The sequence below is a fragment of the Symphodus melops genome (assembly GCF_947650265.1).
Source record: "Symphodus melops genome assembly, chromosome: 19".
Taxonomy (NCBI): domain Eukaryota; kingdom Metazoa; phylum Chordata; class Actinopteri; order Labriformes; family Labridae; genus Symphodus; species Symphodus melops.
The window spans coordinates 21,651,058-21,669,591 of NC_136709.1; the positions used below are offsets into that span (position 1 = coordinate 21,651,058).

At 47.0% G+C, this 18,534-nt stretch overlaps 3 protein-coding genes across 4 annotated transcripts; all 3 read right to left on the reverse strand.

The window, feature by feature from the left end:
• Positions 1 to 1,078: 1,078 nt before the first annotated feature.
• mrps26 (mitochondrial ribosomal protein S26) lies at positions 1,079 to 3,769 on the reverse strand. 2 transcript variants are annotated; one of them, XM_079369837.1, is made up of 5 exons: positions 3,699 to 3,769; positions 3,012 to 3,428; positions 1,993 to 2,139; positions 1,771 to 1,894; positions 1,079 to 1,669 (listed from the first exon to the last, which is right to left on the reverse strand). In XM_079369837.1, exons 2-5 carry the CDS (start codon positions 3,230 to 3,232, stop codon positions 1,538 to 1,540), a joined length of 624 nt encoding a protein of 207 aa, XP_079225963.1. In that variant the 5' UTR covers positions 3,233 to 3,428; positions 3,699 to 3,769; the 3' UTR covers positions 1,079 to 1,537. The 2 variants fall into 2 exon arrangements, with proteins under 2 accessions (XP_079225963.1, XP_079225962.1); XM_079369836.1 differs by lacking the exon at positions 3,699 to 3,769 and adding an exon at positions 3,569 to 3,692.
• An 899-nt stretch (positions 3,770 to 4,668) lies between these two features.
• On the reverse strand, positions 4,669 to 7,786 carry neff2 (neuronal intermediate filament family member 2). Its single transcript, XM_079369808.1, has 3 exons — positions 6,618 to 7,786; positions 6,112 to 6,236; positions 4,669 to 5,743 (listed from the first exon to the last, which is right to left on the reverse strand). The coding sequence occupies exons 1-3, from the start codon at positions 7,623 to 7,625 to the stop codon at positions 5,683 to 5,685; spliced, it is 1,194 nt and encodes a 397-aa protein (XP_079225934.1). The 5' UTR covers positions 7,626 to 7,786; the 3' UTR covers positions 4,669 to 5,682.
• Positions 7,787 to 10,249: 2,463 nt separating this feature from the next.
• Positions 10,250 to 11,129, reverse strand: LOC306840670 (nanos homolog 1-like). The gene is given in 2 exon segments (XM_079370100.1): positions 10,250 to 10,393; positions 10,395 to 11,129. Coding segments are annotated over 2 exon segments (798 nt in total). The 5' UTR covers positions 11,115 to 11,129; the 3' UTR covers positions 10,250 to 10,315.
• Positions 11,130 to 18,534: the final 7,405 nt, after the last annotated feature.

Here is an 18,534-nt window from a genome sequence, read left to right on the forward strand (position 1 = left end):
CAACCTCCCCGAGTGATCACATTAACTGCGTGCACCGCATTACAAACTACTTAACCCTGCAGGCGGCTCAAACCTGCTTCTGATGGTTCACACGGGAATGATGCAAAGAACCATGAGTCCATCATGTGTTGAAGTCTCCTCAGGGAGAGAAGACATTTCTCTCTTTCTCATCATACAAACAGTTTTATATCTCAGATTTGTTTTTATGATGTTTTTATTCATCCTCAGTTTCCTGTTTTTTTACCAGATGAACTCCAGTATTTTTATATTCCACCTTGTCCTCTCCTGGCTGCATTTCCCCCCAAAGGGACAATACCGATGAAGTTGAAGGTGTGCTTGGCGCCCCCTAGTGGATGAAAGTTGAACGTGCAGGATTAAAACATGAAAAATACTCCAAAACAAAACACTTAGGATGATGACTTCCTCTGTCAGATAATACTTATTTCACTAACGTGGCGAGGCTTAATCTGTACGCTTTACTCTCCTACACTGCTGCTTTATGAAACACGTGTCGGAAAACGTTTTTAAATGACCTTTAGGGTCTGACCTTGTATTTCCCTCGAAGGGAAATTTAACCTCTAACCTAATGTGAGTATTTAAGTCTTGTGTTTCTAGTTTTATGCTCCTTTTTTAATCACAGAGATATGTGTGTATTCCGGGGGTCAGATTGGACGCTTTGGGGGGGGGGGGCGGTGTAGGTAACGGTGCTCCACTTGAAGGGCAGGTTGTCCCCGAGCTCAGGTGTCTTAAAGCCCGTTTCCACACAGCAGTCCGGTACGGATCAGTACAGTTTGGTTCCATTAAGCCTGATCCAGTTTGCGTTTCCACAGCCGCCCGTGCCCTGTTTACGAGAGGGCGTGTAAACCGGATGATGATAGCCGCTACGTAATAGCATCACATGATAGCAGCTAACCGCTAACTAAAAAAATCCACAAAGGAGAAAAATGCGGCATAAACAAAACCATAAATGGAAGACATCCAGCAGTTCATCTCCTCTGTCACTGGAAAGAACAATTAACTCCGACAAAAAATCGACCCGAGTCACTGCGTCGTAATTAAGTCCACACACAACTCATCATGATGATTTTAATATTTTACTTTTTACAACGAATCGGTTCACTCGTCCCAAAACGATGTTTTCAGTCATTCAGGTTGTTTTTGCTCTGAATGAAATCTGAGGCCGAGAAGGAACAGCTGAAAAAGAAAAGTGATCTGATTTTCATCGTGTAGAGTTCAAAAGATCCAGAATCATCTCGGAGGAACTGCGATACATTCAGTCCACTTCACACTACAAACGACAGGAAGACATCAAATCAAACGGACACATGACGGTTAAAAGGTTCAAAACTCAAAGGTGACGATGACGAGAAAACGAGATAAGAAAGCAGCTCAGTTCCAGCAGACTTGACAAAGATGAAGTCATTTCTTATTTATGACCGTTTTGTTTTTTAAACTGTCTATCATCCTTTCCGGGTCAGTTTGACGACGCTCCTCTCTTCCAGGTCGACGTTTCACCACCTTCTTGTGTTTCTCCGTTTCACTGCTGTATCGTCTCTTTGACCACCCTTCCTCGTTTGTCGATGGCAAAGTTGTAATTCTTGGGATTGTCCAGAGCTTCTTCTATTCGCTGGTCCAAGTTCTCCAAGGTGATGAAGTTCTTTGCGTCCTCCTGGAAGAACAACAGAAAGTTAATGTGACGAATGTGTGTTTACAAACGGCGTCGAAGGTCACGTCAGTTCATGGTGTTCATGTGAAGAAGATAACTCGTACCTGTAGCTGTAAGATTTCTCTCTCTCTTTGTTTGATCTCTTCTTGTTGTTCTCGTTCTCGCTGAATGTCCGCCTCGACCTGCTGACGCTCAGCTTCCTCCTTCTCCTTCTGGAGCCTCAGGATCCTGTAAGAAACATCGGGAGAGGGTGAGATCCAGCGCCAGGAAGGCAAAACGGTTTCTTCTTCTTCTTCTTTTTCATGTTGCTGTTTTTTAGTCTCCACCTGAGTTTGAGCAAGCGTTGGTTCTCCTGGTCGTTCCAGGCCATGAGGGCACGATGCTCCTCCGCCTCCTGCCTCGCTCTCTCCTCAGCCAGGGAGCCGGTCTCCTCCTCGTATTTCTTTCTGAGCACCTCCTCCTTAAACTCCAGACTAACACACACACAGAACAGATGAGGGGAATTATTTCAAATCACTTCATTTCAACGAGGCTCCTTTTACATTTGTGGGAACTTGTCGTTTACAGAAAAGACCTAATGGAGCAAAAGATAAGGATAAACTTTATTGATCCCCCAATGGGGGAAATTCGGATAAAAGAAAATGTGAGTTCAAGCAAACAGACGTTTTTATTCTCTCACTCACGATATATCGGTATTAGAAGTTTTTCTCTTCCTATTACCGACATTTTTATTTGCTGCAAAAATGTCTTTATCGGACAGACTGTAATTATTTAATTATTATACACACTTAAAGTGTACATATTCTTCCCCCTTTTTATCTTTTCAATCAATCCCCCCCGTGGTCTAAGTTAATCATCTGTGTTTCTGAGCTTTGGTCCAAATATAACATGAATCAAGCAGCAGAGGAGGTTTGTGACCCTGTAGAATCCAGCTCTCTCAGAACGCTCCGTTTTGGTGTGTGTGTCTCTTTAAATGCAATAAGCCCCGCCCCCTGAGTTTTTCCAGTATAAACGTCACTCCTCTGAGGAGAGAATACAAATGTCACACCTGCTCAAAAGTTTTCCTTTAGGCTAGGAGATACAAGGGGAGGGGATTTTTTTTTTTTTTTTTTACCAGAATCCCACTGTGACATCACAAGGAGATCACATTTAAAACAGAGCATTTTCCTCTGTGTGGTAAAACTTCTGCAGACCACAAACAAAAGGACTGAATGGATTTATTTCACATTTTGTGGGTTGATAGACATTCAAGTTACCCAAATAAATGTTTCATAACAATGTCAAAGAGGATTTTTCACATTATGTCCCCTTTAAGTTACAAACAGTAAACTGGTCATGAACGTACCGAAGAGCTCTCATTATCAGCTGGTACTCCGAAAATCTCTCCTTGAGGACGACCATCTCCACCGGGTCTACGGGTGGAGGGACTTTAATCCTCCCCTCTTTGGACTTCGCTATCGGGTCTGTGCGGGACTTTCTCCCCCGGACAGCCTCCACGAGCACGCCGCTCCTGGGGGAGAGGAGCCGGGCCGCCTGCACGCTCCGCCCGCCGATCACCTGGAACATGTCGGTCGTGAGATGCTTCACACGGTGCAGTTCTTTCTTTCTGGATTCTATAATGTTTAGTTTCGCTAAAGCGTTTCAGATTTGAGAGTTAACATTGACACAGAAATGTTATCGACGTGAGGAAGCCGCCATGTTGGTGACCTCTGACAACCGGAAGTGATGAGCAAACTAAAACTGTGTTAGCCTCTACTGCCATCTGTTGGAGTCAAATATAAAATAAAATAAATATGCGTTTTTAAAGTTAATAGCTCTCCTAGAAGCGTTTGTTTTAACATATACATCGAGTTTGAACGCTAAAACTAACGGCAGATAGTTAAGCTAAGCTAAGCTAGTTACCTGGCCAGGTGTATCGGCGACTTTCCCGAATGCGTCTCTACTTACAGTTAAATGTATAATTAGTTTTATCTATAATAAACACATAAAAACACACTTCTGTCAGATATGTGTACAAATAAATAAAACTCACGGAAACGATTCGTGGAGTTTTCAACGTCTGTAACCATGACAACCATCGACAAGGCACCAGTTAACACGGTAACAAATGTGAGCAGAACACCTTGATATCTGACGAAAGTTACATACTTAAATGTACTCAAACGCTTTACTTCTGTACACATTTAAAGTACATTTATTATTTACTTGCACTTTCTGCTTGTTCTGTTTGTTTGTCAACGTTTCATGCAGGACTTTTATTTTTTTCTGGACTTCTTTTTGCACTATTCAATTCAAGAAACTATTTGTCCCCGGGAGCAATTAAAAAACAAAACGTTGTTTTTTATTGTTGAATGCAAAAGTTCCTCTTTTTCCGCTGCATCTAAAAAGCATTAAATGTAGTCGACAATGTCCCGTTTCCAGCCTCAGTTTTTACCCTCTTGTTTATTGGCTTCAGTGTAATAAAGGTTATTGTGTTTTCTCTTCACTTTGTTGTTTCACAGCCTTAATGCAGTACTTAAACACATCACGTGAAGACTCTTTGTTCCTTCAGGGTTCAGTGGGATGCCTGGTGTCAGCCCAATGATGGATGATGATGCTGCTGAGGCCAAAGCACCAACAACTTACATCTCCAGTCCGCTTGCCAGCAACGTGGAATGATGGGAAATGGTGCAGTGCTGCTGTTTGTGTTGCTCCTGTGACATTGAGGGAGGTAAGTACAGAGACATTTCAGCAGGATTCATTTCAGCCAGGGGGAAGGGAAGTGTTTACAGCGGCACCCAGAAACTACACAAAACAATTCCTGAATCAAAATGACAGGTGTAAAATCAATGACCTCGAATCATGACTCGTAAGGACACTGACACAAGATCGAGTGGTGTCTGACACAAAGGAACCTTCCAGAACAAAAAGGACAATTTAAACGTCTTGAAGAAAGATGTGGTGACTTTATTTTGTGGATTTGGACGTGCTCAGATGTTCGAATAAAAACAGGACTCGTGAACTGATTTGCAGGTCAGTTTTAGGTTTATTCAGCTTGTTGTTTGCTGTTACAGGTACACCACGCGTGATGGTACAGACTTTTTATTAGTTTCTCAAATTGAAAGTGACGCTGACTTCTAACATCAGCAGACAGACAACAAGGAGCTCCTGCACGCATCGTCCGGTTTCGTCGTTTAGCTTGGAATGAAATCACAGAACAAAAAAAACAAAAAACATAAAGGCTGCGAAACACACTGCATGACTAAAAACGAGAACCCAGTAACGATTCGTCTTCCACTGCATTTACAGGCTGCAAGAAAATATACTCACAGTTATGTTTTTTAAAACTGCCAATTTGGTGAAAGACACAAACGCTGCCTGATTTGAAGTACGTCTCGTGTTTGTGGATGTAAATGCAGAAGAAGAGTCACAAAAGAGGACAAAAAAATGGGTCTGTAGTTAAGTTTAAAAGAAACGTTTAAGGTTACTGGTTCACTGACTACGACTGCAGAACCAGGGGGGGGGGGGGTGCGGGACAATGCAGACTTGATTGGCAGAGTTCCTGGAGGTTTGTTGCACCAGTTTAAACACAGATAAAGTCCAAGCAGCGAGAGATTAAAGGATTCTTTGTGTCGCCCTCGTTCACAAACACTTGGTCAGATGTTTGCACAGCGAGGGGTTAAAAGCGGCCCGATGAGTCACTCCGCTCTTTGGACCTTAACGTATGCTACCCCCGAAGAACCGAACCAAAACAAGGGTGCAGTCCGGCGTAGCGTTGTGAGTAATGCAGTGCAGCCACTCGGTCTTCGTGATGAGGTGTCACAGCGTGTGTAGAAGAAGGGGGACTTCTGGTTGGACCTCTTGTTCAGCACAAGGGCGCATCTGTCTTGAGAAGGATGAGCTTTGGTTGGATGTTTGGAGTAAGGAAGAAGAAGATATTGTAAAGGGGGCAGGGAGGGGAGGGGAGGAGGAGTAAATGAGGATGTTCAGGTCGGGGGATGAAGAATAAAGGTTAACGCCAGGCTGGAGGCGTTTTTTTAGTTTAGGGTTGGAAGGGAAGGGTACGCCAGGCGGATCTCCTCCCCCTCCAGGAGTTTCCTGAAAAGAGAAAAGAAGATTATAAATATCTAACTTGCTCAAGAAAACACACGTCAATGTTTTTCTACATTTTAAAGAGAGTTGAGAGTCCTCCGGGTGGCAGAACGCTGCAGGGCTTCCTCAGTCCCGTACGTCTGCCTTCGAGTGCAGGGAGAGGAGAGGAGAGGCTTGAAGCCGAATCTTGTGATTTGCAGGACAAGCTGTTTAGCGCCCCCTGCAGGCTCCAACACACGCTGCACTTATATGTGAGTTTAATGGGGCTCAGCAGCACAAATAGGTCGACTTTAAAGTGTAAAGAAGCTGCACAGAAAGATTTGATTTACTGAAGCTGGATGTCATGAAGTAATGATGCTCTGAGGCTGTCTCACCTGTACGCAGCTATTTCAATGTCCAGAGCCATCTTCACGTTCAGGAGGTCTTGGTACTCTCTCAGGTAGCGCGCCATCTCATGCTTGGCGTCGGTGATGTCTCGCTCCAGCTCGCTTATCCTGATCTGTGAACGGAGAACGACACACAGCAGGTAAAAATGTGTTGTAGACGTTTGCAGAGACGGATTTCGATGTTGGACATTTGTAAGAATCGTTTTCATTCTTTTGCGTGGAGCTTCGGTTTACTCCCTTTTTTTTTTAACCTTGCAGGTTTTCACCTCTGCTGCGAGTCTGTCATCGTCTCCTGCTGATCAGCTGCTGCAGGGAATACATTTACAATCTGGAGCAAAGAAGCACAGCTCCCTTCTGCTGTTGGTCGACTTCACTCTTTATTTTTATCTTTTCTGTGTGCAGCACCCTCTCTCATCTTTTTTCTTTCCCTCCTTCTTCTTCATTCTCCTGCTTAAATATCAAAGAAGTTCAGGGTGTATATTTTCTGTATTCACCTGGTACTTGGTCACCTCCTTCGTCTGCGTGTCCTCCAGCTCCTCCAGCTGTTTGTTCATGGAGTCGATGACACTCCGGAGAGCCTCGATCTCCGAGGAGCGGGACTGAAGCAGCCTCCGGTACTCCATGGTCTCCTCTCGTATGGCGTGCACCGCCTCGTTGTTCTTGCTGGCCATCTCCGCCACACTCGCAAACTTGCCCTTGTACCAGTCCTCGGCGGCCTGCATGTTCTTGTTGGCCAGCCGCTCGTACTGCGCTCGGATGTCTCGCAGGGCGGTGGAGAGGTCGGGCCGAGACACCTCCACGTCCACGCTGATGCTCGCCACCTGCAGCTGGGCCTGCAGCTCCACCTGCTCCTCTGCAAACACCTTCTTCAGGAAGACCAGCTCGTCGCACAGAGACACCACGGAGGCCTCGGCGTCACAGTTGGAGAGCACGGCCCTGCTGGCCTCCTCTCTGGCCCTCTGCAGCGCCTCCTCTGCTTCCATCCTCCTCCTCGCCTCCTCCTCGTACCGCTCCTTCATCTGCTCGTACACATCGCGCAGGTAGTCTCTCTCCGCCTCCATACGCATCTTGTCCCCGTTCTCCGAGTCTATCATGGCCCTCAAACTCCGCGCCTGCCCCTCGTAGAGTATCTGCAGTCGGGACGGATCGTTCTGCCGCCTCCTCAGCGCCTCCAGCTCGGCCTGCAGGGCCCGGTTCTGTAGCTCCAGGTTCCTCACCTTCTCGATGTAGGTGGCGAAGCGGTCGTTCAGGTCCACCAGCTGCTCCCTCTCCTGGGAGCGAAGCCCCAGCAGCTCGGCGTTGAGGGAGCTGGCCTGAGCCAGGTCCATCCTTTCCGACCCGTCCGGCAGAGAAGAGGAGGCCAGCCTGAGGATCCTCTTCGCCGCCGGAGGAGCTCGAGAAGAAGGGAAGAAGGAGGAAGACGTGGAGGATTTGGTGGTGGATTGGGAGCCTCTGTAGCTGTCCCAAGGGCGGCGGTAGGAGTAGAAGGAATCGTAGCTCATGATGATTTTTTTGTGGTGGATTTTTTTCGTATGATTTAGAAAAGAATGTTTTTTAGTTTCAGAAGATTTCTTTATGTCCCCCTTGTTCTGCACACCATCGGTGAGGATGAGCGAGCGTTTTTGCACTGCACCAGCTCAGTGATGCTGCAGATCCCCGGCTTATATAGAGAGAGGCAGCCCCCCCCCCCCCCCCCCCTCCCTCCTCCCTCCTCCCTCCTCCTGCACGGAGCAGCATCAGTGCTGTCAGCATTCGCAGACCAATCGCAGCCTGCTGCAGTGAGCAGAGAGGAAGTCGGTTTTTATGACTCTCGTATTTGGAAGAGCTGATGTGGCAGAGCAGCTTTCTTTTTTATCTGACCTAAAAATAGTCCTTTAGATGTGCCGCCTGCTTCCTCCTGTGCACGTCTGGAGACACAGTTAGCACAAGCTACTCCAGGTTCTGAATGCACGCTCACACGCATCTCCTGAGCAATACAACACCATGTGAAAATGACCTTTCTGCAACCCGGTCAGAGAAAATCAATACTAAAGATGGAGCTCGGGCACTAAAAGCTTTTCATTTCAAAGAAAACAAAGACTTCTCGGTGCTTAAATAGTTAAATGTGGTTGATAATCCTACACGAGTCCACACACACACACAAGACTGTCTTGTTACTTTCTACTTTTAACTGGACGCATACCTGCAGCGTTTTTTCCTCTTTTAAAAGTTTTCTGAGCTTCCTGCTATCGATCCGAGCGTCTCTTTAGACGGATCTGTTTGATCTGTTTCGACTTCAAACTGATGAGTCACTGATGTTCTGTGTGTGTGTGTGTGTGTGTGTGTGTGTGTGTACGTGTGAGTTCAGTGAATCTGCTGACCTCCTGCTGTTGAACATCAGAATGAGTCAGAGAGCTCGATCATCATCCTCGGTTTGAAACCATCAACTTTATCAGTCAAGCAGTTCATCTCTGTTTGTGTTGCTTTAAAGACACGTGAGAGCAGGACTGGATCTCAACTGGGGGGTCAGGAAACACTTTTTAGTGGGTGGCTGGAAAAAAAAACTTCAAACTCTTCTTCATCACCTGTGATGCCCTGCACATCCTGGCTCCTCCCCTCCTGTCTGAGACGCCACACAATATGGCTGCCTGTACGTTTAAAGGACGATGGAGCACGTCATGGTTGTTCTTCAAACTGAGAATCTGGATGAACGATGAATGCTCAAAATATATGGAGAATTGTTTCCCAAGAAATATCTAGAGGAGCAAAACTGGTTTAAACTGTCGGGGCAAGGCTTCCTGTCTCTGACCAGGAGGGGGCGCCACTACAAACATAAATATGTTCAGGCAGGGACTGTCATGATTTAAGGCAGTATGGACGCGTTTCATTGGCTGAACACCGGCTCTTATTACTGAGCTGAACCAAATGATCCGGATCACCTGAAAAGAGAGGAAACTCCCCTCGCCAGCGTGAAAGGGTTAAAAGTTCAGTTTGCAGGTGACGTCATTGACCGTGAATAACGGTCTTTGTCTCGGTTACAGTCGGTCGTTTGTTTTAAATCAGGACATTTCTTCAGCAGATACTGTGTGAGGGGGGAATGTTGTCATTCCAGGTGCTGAACACTAGGTGGCACCGTTGCATTTTTTTCCCCTGTTTTGTCTGAAGAAACACCTGAGCACGTGCCGTTTGTCACCGCTGCAGGAAATAAACCTGAGCTCGTGCTCTTACCTCACACAGTCACACGCTTCAATTCAATTAAAACTTTATTTAACACACTGATCAGAAGTTATTCATCACATTCACACGCTTTGGGCTTTTAGTGATCGACACATCGGACTCTACAAACTCTCACAGAGTGCCTCACATAATTCTTTTATTTTTTTTAAATAAAGAATTATTTACCTCATTATGTCACCTCCATCTTTAAGTGAGAGATTTAACGTTCTTTTTTCTCATAAAGTCCAAGAAAAATGCAAAATGAATGTTGTTGTTGTTTTTATTCAGAGGTCATTTACAGTGAATATATTTCCCAATGATACACAAGGTAAAAAATAAGCACATAAAAGTTTTCTATTGACAGATAAAAGACTTTGGATGTCAGGCTTCATATCGCTACAAACGTTTTTATACATTTACAAGAATTGTAGGAAAATATTTCCACGTGAAATAAATTCTGTGTCTCTGAAGTTTGATGAACTGCATGTCAGATTTTACCTTCCTTTTGTTTTTACATTCAGTCTGCGGAGAACAGCGCGCGCGCACACGCGCACACACACACGATGACATACAGATTATAAGACAACATATCAACCAGTACAGAAATTACCTTTCAATACAAAATGTGTAATCCTTTGGTAGAAAACATTTATCTCAGGAAAAAGAAAAAGAAATGTGCTCGATATAAAGATCTTCTTAAACATCCACGTGCGCCAAACATTCATCTCCAATCAGGAGTTGGCACTGTGCAACTTCTGATGACAGCATGAAGGTGTTCATTCATTCACAGGTCGATCTGTACAGTACTTTGGTTCTTTGGGGGGGGGGGGGGGGGGGGGGGGGGGGGGCGTGAATACTGCGCGCAGTGCGTCCATCATATGTAAACTATGTGCCAATAGAGTCAGAATAAAGAAGGGAACCGATGAAGCTGTGACACTTGAAAATTAAATCTTGTCTCGTGCGTGAAACGGACGCTCGTGTTACAGCGCAACTTGATTCAGAAGATCTTCAGCCTCTTCCCGGTCGCTCTGCCTCCCTTCGCCGCTCTCTGGCTCGCCTGGTCCTTGGAGAGCGGGGCAGTACTTGATGGTGTGCGCGTGGTCGCCGTTGGCGCTGCAGAGGGGGCAGGTGTACGCTCTCAGGATGGGGCACAGGACTCTGCCGTCCGCTGTCTTCAGGATGTGGGTGCCGTAAACTTCTTCCGGTGCGCCGTTATTCCGACAGAAGACGCACACTTTGGGCTCGGGTTTGCATCTCTGAGTCTGTTTGCGTCTGGAGAGCAGATCGAGCCCGTTGTAGCTCCCTCTGTAGGAGGGTGAATCTCTGTCTCCAAGAGGCGAATCACCCGCCAGGTGCTCGTACGGCCTGAGAAGAGACATCCGCTCCTTGAGATCATAGATGGAGCCCGGCGCCGCGCAGCAGCACTCCAAGTGTCCGTCACCGTGCCCAATTACGCACGAGCAATCCGAGGAGTCATCCTCCAAGCCCAGCGTCGCTTTGAGGGACTCGGTGATGGAGTTGGGGCTGCAGGATGGGCTGTGGATTTTATTCTTAGCCACAAGTGTGGACAGGCCGAGGTAGTCGTTCCAAAAATTAAAGGTGTAATCATAAGGAGACCGCGCTTCAAGGTAACCGCGGTCCAAGAAATCCATCCTGTCAGCGCGCGCGCAGCAGCAGAGGTTTAATGTCCACACAGGTGAGGAGGTGTTCGGGTCGGAGTGTCTGTCAGCATGAGGAAGCTCTCTGTGGATGTTCTCTCTTCTCTCTCTCGGTCTGGTGTGCAGAGAGCTCCACATGTAGGCGCTGATAAAATCCCCGAATAAAGGGGGGGGGGGGGGGGGGGGGGGGGGGGGGGGGGGCGGGGTTTGGTTCAAGTTGATTATCTGTGTGGATCCAGAGGAGGGTCCACAGAGCAGAGCGGGGACTCACTGCCAGCATGTGACGATGAGCACGGATGGGGAGTTTCTTTGTGTCACAACAGAAGAATTAATCCTGCTGCACTTTGTGTTTTTTTAGTTATTGAAATGTTGCTTTTGTCTTTTTAAATGTATTTCTGTTGAAGCAGAAGGCTTCTCCTCAGTCATCCCGCCTGCTGGAGTGAAGTGTCTCTTCTTTTACACACATGTAGTCTGGGTTTTTTTTTCACACTTTACAGAAAAAGAAGCTGCTCAGTAAATGTTGTGTTTTTCTTTGTTTCCAGCTGCTTTCATTAAGAGAAGCGATGTAAACAACTCCTGAAAACTTCAGGGTGAGCAGCATGTGTGAACTCAAACAGCGTCAACTTAGAACTGTTCACATATGAACCATGTGACGTCACTCATTGGTTCCTGAAGCAGTGTTTTAAAGCCAAACATGACACAAACTCCGGACTCTGAGTTTAATCACAGCGTGATATGAGGGCGAGTTTGTCCACCTTGGGGGGGGGGGGGGGGGGTGTTCAGTGGAGCACGCCCCCTCAGTGTTGAGGGGGCGTGGCCAAATAGCAGTTTGTTTTGGTTTCGTGCCGGAGCTCAAGGGCGCCATCTACTGGATCATAAAGATCCTTAAAGTGAATTAATCATGCACAGGCCTCTGGGTTTGGTTAAAGGACACAATGTGGAGCAACACCGCAGACGTCACCACGTCAGTCCAAAAAAAAAAGAGTAAACAAAAAGATGTATGAACCTTTTTCTGCAGCAGTGAACCTAAAGATGAGTTTATACCGCTGCACCTGTTCTGTTTCCCCCGAACCCCCAGCCCATTGTCTCCTCCCTACAGTGGGCCGTTTAACTTCATTAATATGCATTAAAACAGAGTGTGTGTGTGTGTGTGTGTGTGTGTGTGTGTGTGTGTGTGTGTGTGTGTGTGTGTGTGTGTGTGTGTGTGTGTGTGTGTGTGTGTGTGTGTGTGTGTGTGTGTGTGTGTGTGTGTGTCAGTCAAAGGGGTAAGACTGGCTGCCCTGAAAAAAGAGTAGCTTGATGACTTCCCAGACTGCTGCGACAATGACTGTTACTATTTTTGCCAAGTGAAATATGAGGGCGAGACAAAGTTCAGACCAAAGTCATTTTACACAAATTACATTTTTTAAAATTGGAGCTGAGATTCTGCCTTCACACATCGTGGGGCTTTTTATTGGCCAAATAAATCAACAATAGACGTTACAGATTTAAATCAGCTGCAGAAAAACAAAGATCCTGTGAGCTTAAAGCAAAATGTTTTTTTTTTAAAAAACTTGATTTTATTATTTTATCTCCCTAAAAATAGATTCTGTGTCTTTTAAAATCTCTACATGAGAACTTTATTCTCTTTTCATGTTTTTCACAGTTTAATTTCTGTAACACGAGGCCTGTATTTGTTGTTTGTTGAAAAGTGCGTCCAAATTAAATCTGCATGAGCGTATAAACCCTCAAACGTTTTCTGAGCAGAGAGAAATCCATCGTCTGTAAAAGTTCCCGGCGTGTGCAGACGGCACAAAGCGTGAAGGAAAAAAAAAATCATGTTAGCGGGACAGTTTCCTGGTGTATGTGAGAATAAATTATCATCAGAATACGCCACATGCTCCCGTCTTCAAGGTCACCTCCGGCTCGGCGTGCACAAAGGAAATCATGAGAGAGCATTTAAAAGATGAATGGCTGCCAAGTCACAATAGATAAATTGCACGGGGGGCGATATGACATGTGGCTGCTGCTATATCTTAATGCAAAGTGTGTTTGGCTGCAACAAAAGGAAGTATTGACAATGAATATGAAATACACTTTTACATTTGAGCTGCAGCTCAGAGGGACGTTTCAAAAAGGAGGAAAACTGTGAAACACAAGAAAAAAGGAAGGTATGAAAAATAATCCAGAAATAAAAGACGGCAGTGATGAATCATCCCGACGTGCATGAAGAGGAAAGTTAAATTAATCAAAGAGAACAAACCAATCAGAGGAGGTTCCATCTGTGCAGCGGATAAACAAAGCTGCAGTATGTAATGGAAGCACACTGGTCATGTTAAACTTTCCCACAATGCACTGCTGCTCTATCCGATAGCAGAGCCTTAAACAGATCTGCTGGAAAACATTTCATCCAAATGAGGACGAGCTGTGTTAGGACGCTCGCTCATCACACAGCTCACACAGGAAGTACTCGGCTTGACCCGTCTGTGAGCGGGTCGGGTTGGTGTGTCGGGTCGGTGTGTTCTGACCCGAAACCCTTCACTCCATCACAAACAAACAAACAGAAGAGCGACAGTCGTTCTCTTCATGTGAAACACAGTGTGAGGCCTTTGTTTACGTCTCAGTCTTATCTGGCCTCCACACACAGGCTGCTGCTGGCTGTGTGTGTGTGTGTGTGTGTGTGTGTGTGTGTGTGTGTGTGTGTGTGTGTGTGTGTGTGTGTGTGTGTGTTCTCCTCCAGCTCTTGTGGATGTTGTGTGGCTGCTCTCTGACTTCCGAAGGGTTAATAATCTTCACACAGTTTCAGGAGGATGATGGCACCCAGAGGCCTCCGAGGACGCTCAGCCCCCCCCCCCGAGCCCCCCCCCATTCATCACTGTCAAGTTGAATAGAAAATTAACAAATCCCTTAATTAAAAGACCTCTCTCTAGATCCTGTATGTGTGTGTGTGTGTGTGTGTGTGTGTGTGTGTGTGAGGCACGTGCCAGCTGTACTGCTACATTGTGGAATATTCAACGACCTGGCAAAACACACACACACACACACACACACACACACACACGCCTCCCTAGTTGCTGCATTAATTGCTCAGACTGCAGAGCTTCATTCTGCATCTCCGTGCTCCCCCAGACGCACGGGGGGGGGGGGGGAACTCGGGGCTTTGATCCCTGACCTCTGCCTCCTCTCCTGGGAACACGAGGCTGCATCCCTAACGGTTCGTCCATCTGCACACACACACACACACACGCACACTCGCACACCTTCTGCCGACCCCCTCTATGATCCCGGCTCGTGGAGTTGACCCCGCCCCCAGACGCGTGTCACCGTCACCAGCAGCCGTGGAGGATGCAAACAGGAGGCAAGGTCAAGATGAAATTAGGGGGTGTCTTTCTGCCCGTCAAGTGCTTTGTCACGACCCGCGGCTCACTTAAGACTCCGCCCCCTCCTCTCAGCAGACCCTCAGTCATCTATTCACACACACAGACGCTGACGTGGTGGACGGATCGATGTCTGCGAGTGTGTGCTCAGATATGAATCTTTAATGTCTGGTGTGTTTTTTAAAAATTTGATTTCCTTAAAAAAATGTTTTTTGTAAACGAAACAATTTGGGTGTTACACAGCTCTGCATGTAGAGACACTGTAGCTTCAGTGTTTAGCCAGCTCTGCATGTAGAGACACTGTAGCTTCAGTGTTTAGCCAGCTCTGCATGTAGAGACACTGTAGCTTCAGTGTTTAGCCAGCTCTGCATGTAGAGACACTGTAGCTTCAGTGTTTAGCCAGCTCTGCATGTAGAGACACTGTAGCTTCAGTGTTTAGCCAGCTCTGCATGTAGAGACACTGTAGCTTCAGTGTTTAGCCAGCTCTGCATGTGGTGGACACTGTAGCTTCAGTGTTTAGCCAGCTCAGCATGTGGTGGACACTGTAGCTTCAGTGTTTAGCCAGCTCTGCATGTGGTGGACACTGTAGCTTCAGTGTTTAGCCAGCTCTGCATGTGGTGGACACTGTAGCTTCAGTGTTTAGCCAGCTCAGCATGTGGTGGACACTAGCTTCAGTGTTTAGCCAGCTCAGCATGTGGTGGACACTGTAGCTTCAGTGTTTAGCCAGCTCTGCATGTGGTGGACACTGTAGCTTCAGTGTTTAGCCAGCTCTGCATGTGGTGGACTCTGTAGCTTCAGTGTTTAGCCAGCTCTGCATGTGGTGGACACTGTAGCTTCAGTGTTTAGCCAGCTGCTGGAGCTTATTAGAAACATGCAGAGGCTTTTTAGCTCGGGTACAATCACTTCTATCTGAAGCAGTTCCACTGCCCGCTTCCATCGCTGCAACACCTGTTCACCTGATAACTGCTCTCATATCTGGCAAACCCAGGGGCGTCCAAAACGGCCGTGTGGGGGCTTAAAGAAATAGTTTCCCAGAAATGACATAACAGCTGTTTGCACTGTTAGCTGAGCACAGATACTTTAACTAAACTTGACGGAGGAGGTGGGAAGCTGCAGGCCCTCGGATCAGATTCTTGTTTAACTCGCTCAGATCTTCAGAGATTAGAGCGGGAAGTGGTCAAAGGGTTTAAAGTGTATCAGTACAATGGGGCCGGGGGGGGATTAGAGGTGGATTCACTGAGCCCCTGTGATGCCCTTCATCTCTGGGGGTCCACAGCCGGAGCACCTTTGTTGGGTTAACTAACGGCACTTCCCATGGACTCGCTGAACAGACCAATCCCTTTTTAATGATGCAGGGAAAATTCCATCGGCCCTGATTACCGCGCTGCTTTTCGAGGCTCCCATTGTCCCACACGCCATGTCGAGCCTTTAAACTGTGCAGCCAGGCGAGTGCACGGCGAGGCGTTTGAAGTCTACTCGTACTGTTGGTTTTTTTTTTTTCCATCCGTTAGCAAAAAAACATTTCTGAAACAGGGCTGTGATATGTGTGTCTTCTTTATGGCTGCGTCTAAAATAAATGTAGTATTACTGAACTTAGCGGGCGGCGTAAAGGAGTGAGTGTGTATAAGTTTGAGTTCTGCAGGACTCTGGTTCATGCGTGGCGAGGCATCTGGCTTCAGTACCTCTGTTTACCTGCGCTTCATTGACTTCCCTCACTTTGACCACGATCATAAATATCGATAACGACGTGGACTACAAAAGCAGCCGTGACCATTCCAGGTCCAATAGATAAACACATGTTAGAGGAACCTGTGTTCGTCTCCCTCCTGACTCCAAAACAATTACAACTTCCTGTTTGTTTTTTTCCAACCTCCATTTAATCTAGAAGGCTCCATCTGAAGCGTTTTCTTCCTGGATGGGAAATCATGGATGCTAACGTGAAATAGTTGTTTTAATTTCATGCAATCCAGGCGCTCCTGCACACGCTCAGATCAGAGTGACTCCTCCTCCTCCTCCTCCTGGTCCTTCAGATCTCAGAGACAGATGTGTCTTCTCTCATATTAGTTCACGCTCGGCTGTCTCCTGTGATCTCGTCAGCGATGCAGCTGCTGTCGTCTCTGCGTTCTGTCGTCTCGCTTTCAACACGCTGGAACTGAATTACAGAGAACCTGAACGCAGAATATTGGAGAGTAATCCAATCGTCCGTGTCGACGTGCGTTCTGCTGTGTTTCCACCTTCAGACCTGATCTCGTGTTCGTACTGGGTGTTTGTGTTTGTGGAGGTTTATGCAGGAAGGTCAGCGTCCTCTCAGCGTGTTTACATCGCACTAACATCACGCCGTCTGCTCACGGCGTGCAGACACAGCACGGCTCTCTCTTTATTGCCTGCCATCCCCGCGGTGTCCCAGCTGCTGTCAATCAAAGCAAACGCCATCACGCCCCCTCCGGCAGACTGAGACGGGAGGAAACACGTCCGATATTTCCCAGAGGATCTTTATTATGAAAAACACACAAAACTATCAAAGATACGTTTAATATGAGCCGCACGCCGCGTTGACCCGAGATCTGCCGGCTCGTCGTGATTGATCCTTCTTCTGATCTTCCTGCATGTTTGAGATTTGAACTCCCGTTATCTCCTGCTGTAGGTCGTCGGGTTGTCAAAGTGTGTGATACCTCCACGCCATTTGACAACGCACGTTTTACAATTTAATGATTGTTGGGATCGAGAAGTTTCAAAACAAGAACTAAATCTTGTTCGTCAGACCGAAGGAGAGGAGAATATCTGCTGCCTCGGACTTCTGCTTTTGTTGACGCGTCGATATCGCTTGTTTTATTTCTTTTCACCATAATCGTATCTAAGTTTAAGATCCTGTCCCTGTTTTGTGCGTCGAACTTAAACTGTCACATTCAGAGAGGTTTTCAAACCGCAGGAACTCAAGGAACCGTCGGCACGCTCGTCCTCTTTCAGCGGCGTCGATTCTGCAATGACGGATTTGATTTGATTCAGACCAGAGCAAACGATCGAGAGGTGTGAAAAGTCTCTCGAGACGCTTTCGACGTCGCTGAGAAATGTCGCCACAAACATCCCGAGCGAGGACTTGGATCTTTGAGTTTTGAGCAGCTTTTGTCGAGCTCACCTGAAATCATTGTCTTCACACCTCCGGGCAAACTCACTCACACGATCACTGTGAGCACGTCCCAGTATCCCATCTGCAGAACACACACAGACCAGTGGGCCCATGTGCGGCCCGGGACAGGCCTGGCAGCCGAACGGTCGATACCACACAGGACCACAGATGGGTCCCCGCACAGAGGAGCCGGTGGCTGGCGCCGACGTCTGGGCGCTGGCCAGATGGGCCACCCTGAAAGGGGCTCAGCCTGTCAGGCCCAAACAGGCTGATCTTATTACTGTGGGCCAAGACTGGAGTCTGGTTCCACACACACACACACACACACACACACACTCACTCATCATCATCAGGGGAATCCACATTATCATGCCTGAGTGTCGCAGGCTGGATTCACTCCTCTGCTGTGTGTGTGTGTGTGTGTGTGTGTGTGTGTGTGTGTGTGTGTGTGTGTGTGTGTATGTTTTCACCTGCGATGTTTTCATTTCCTGGTTCCATGTGGGTTTCTTGTGTTTAGATAACAGAGGAGAAAAAAAAAAAAAGTCTACAACACACATCCCAGGAAACCGGTTCAGTCTTTGAAGGCCCGGTTCTGAGACCGTCTTCGGGTCTCTGGGTCTTTCGATGGCCCTCGTGTTATCTTTGGCGTCTGCAGATGCACTCTGAGGATTTCATATCCAAACATGGACGAGTGCTGCTGAATGTGACTGTGAATGAAAATACGAGGAGAACTGTTCCCGGGATAAATACGAGTTTGACCAGATGGATTTCTTCTGCGGATGAGCCGATCTGCATTCCTGTTAAAGTGGAGTATCGGTGATCACAGAGAGAGACGGGTCGTCCATATGGCGTCCGATCTGCTTTCACCTCATGGCTCAACAACATGTGACGTTATTCTCTGTCGTCTGTCTCGTCTGAATTCCAGACTTCAGTTTTTACAGCAGACATGAACATGTTTACAGCACATATGTGTGATTAGCTCATGTCTCCATCCACACACACTGTACGGGGGGAATGTTTTGATGACTCAGCAGTTTTGATTGGATGAAGGATCAGAGTTATTCACAATAAGGCG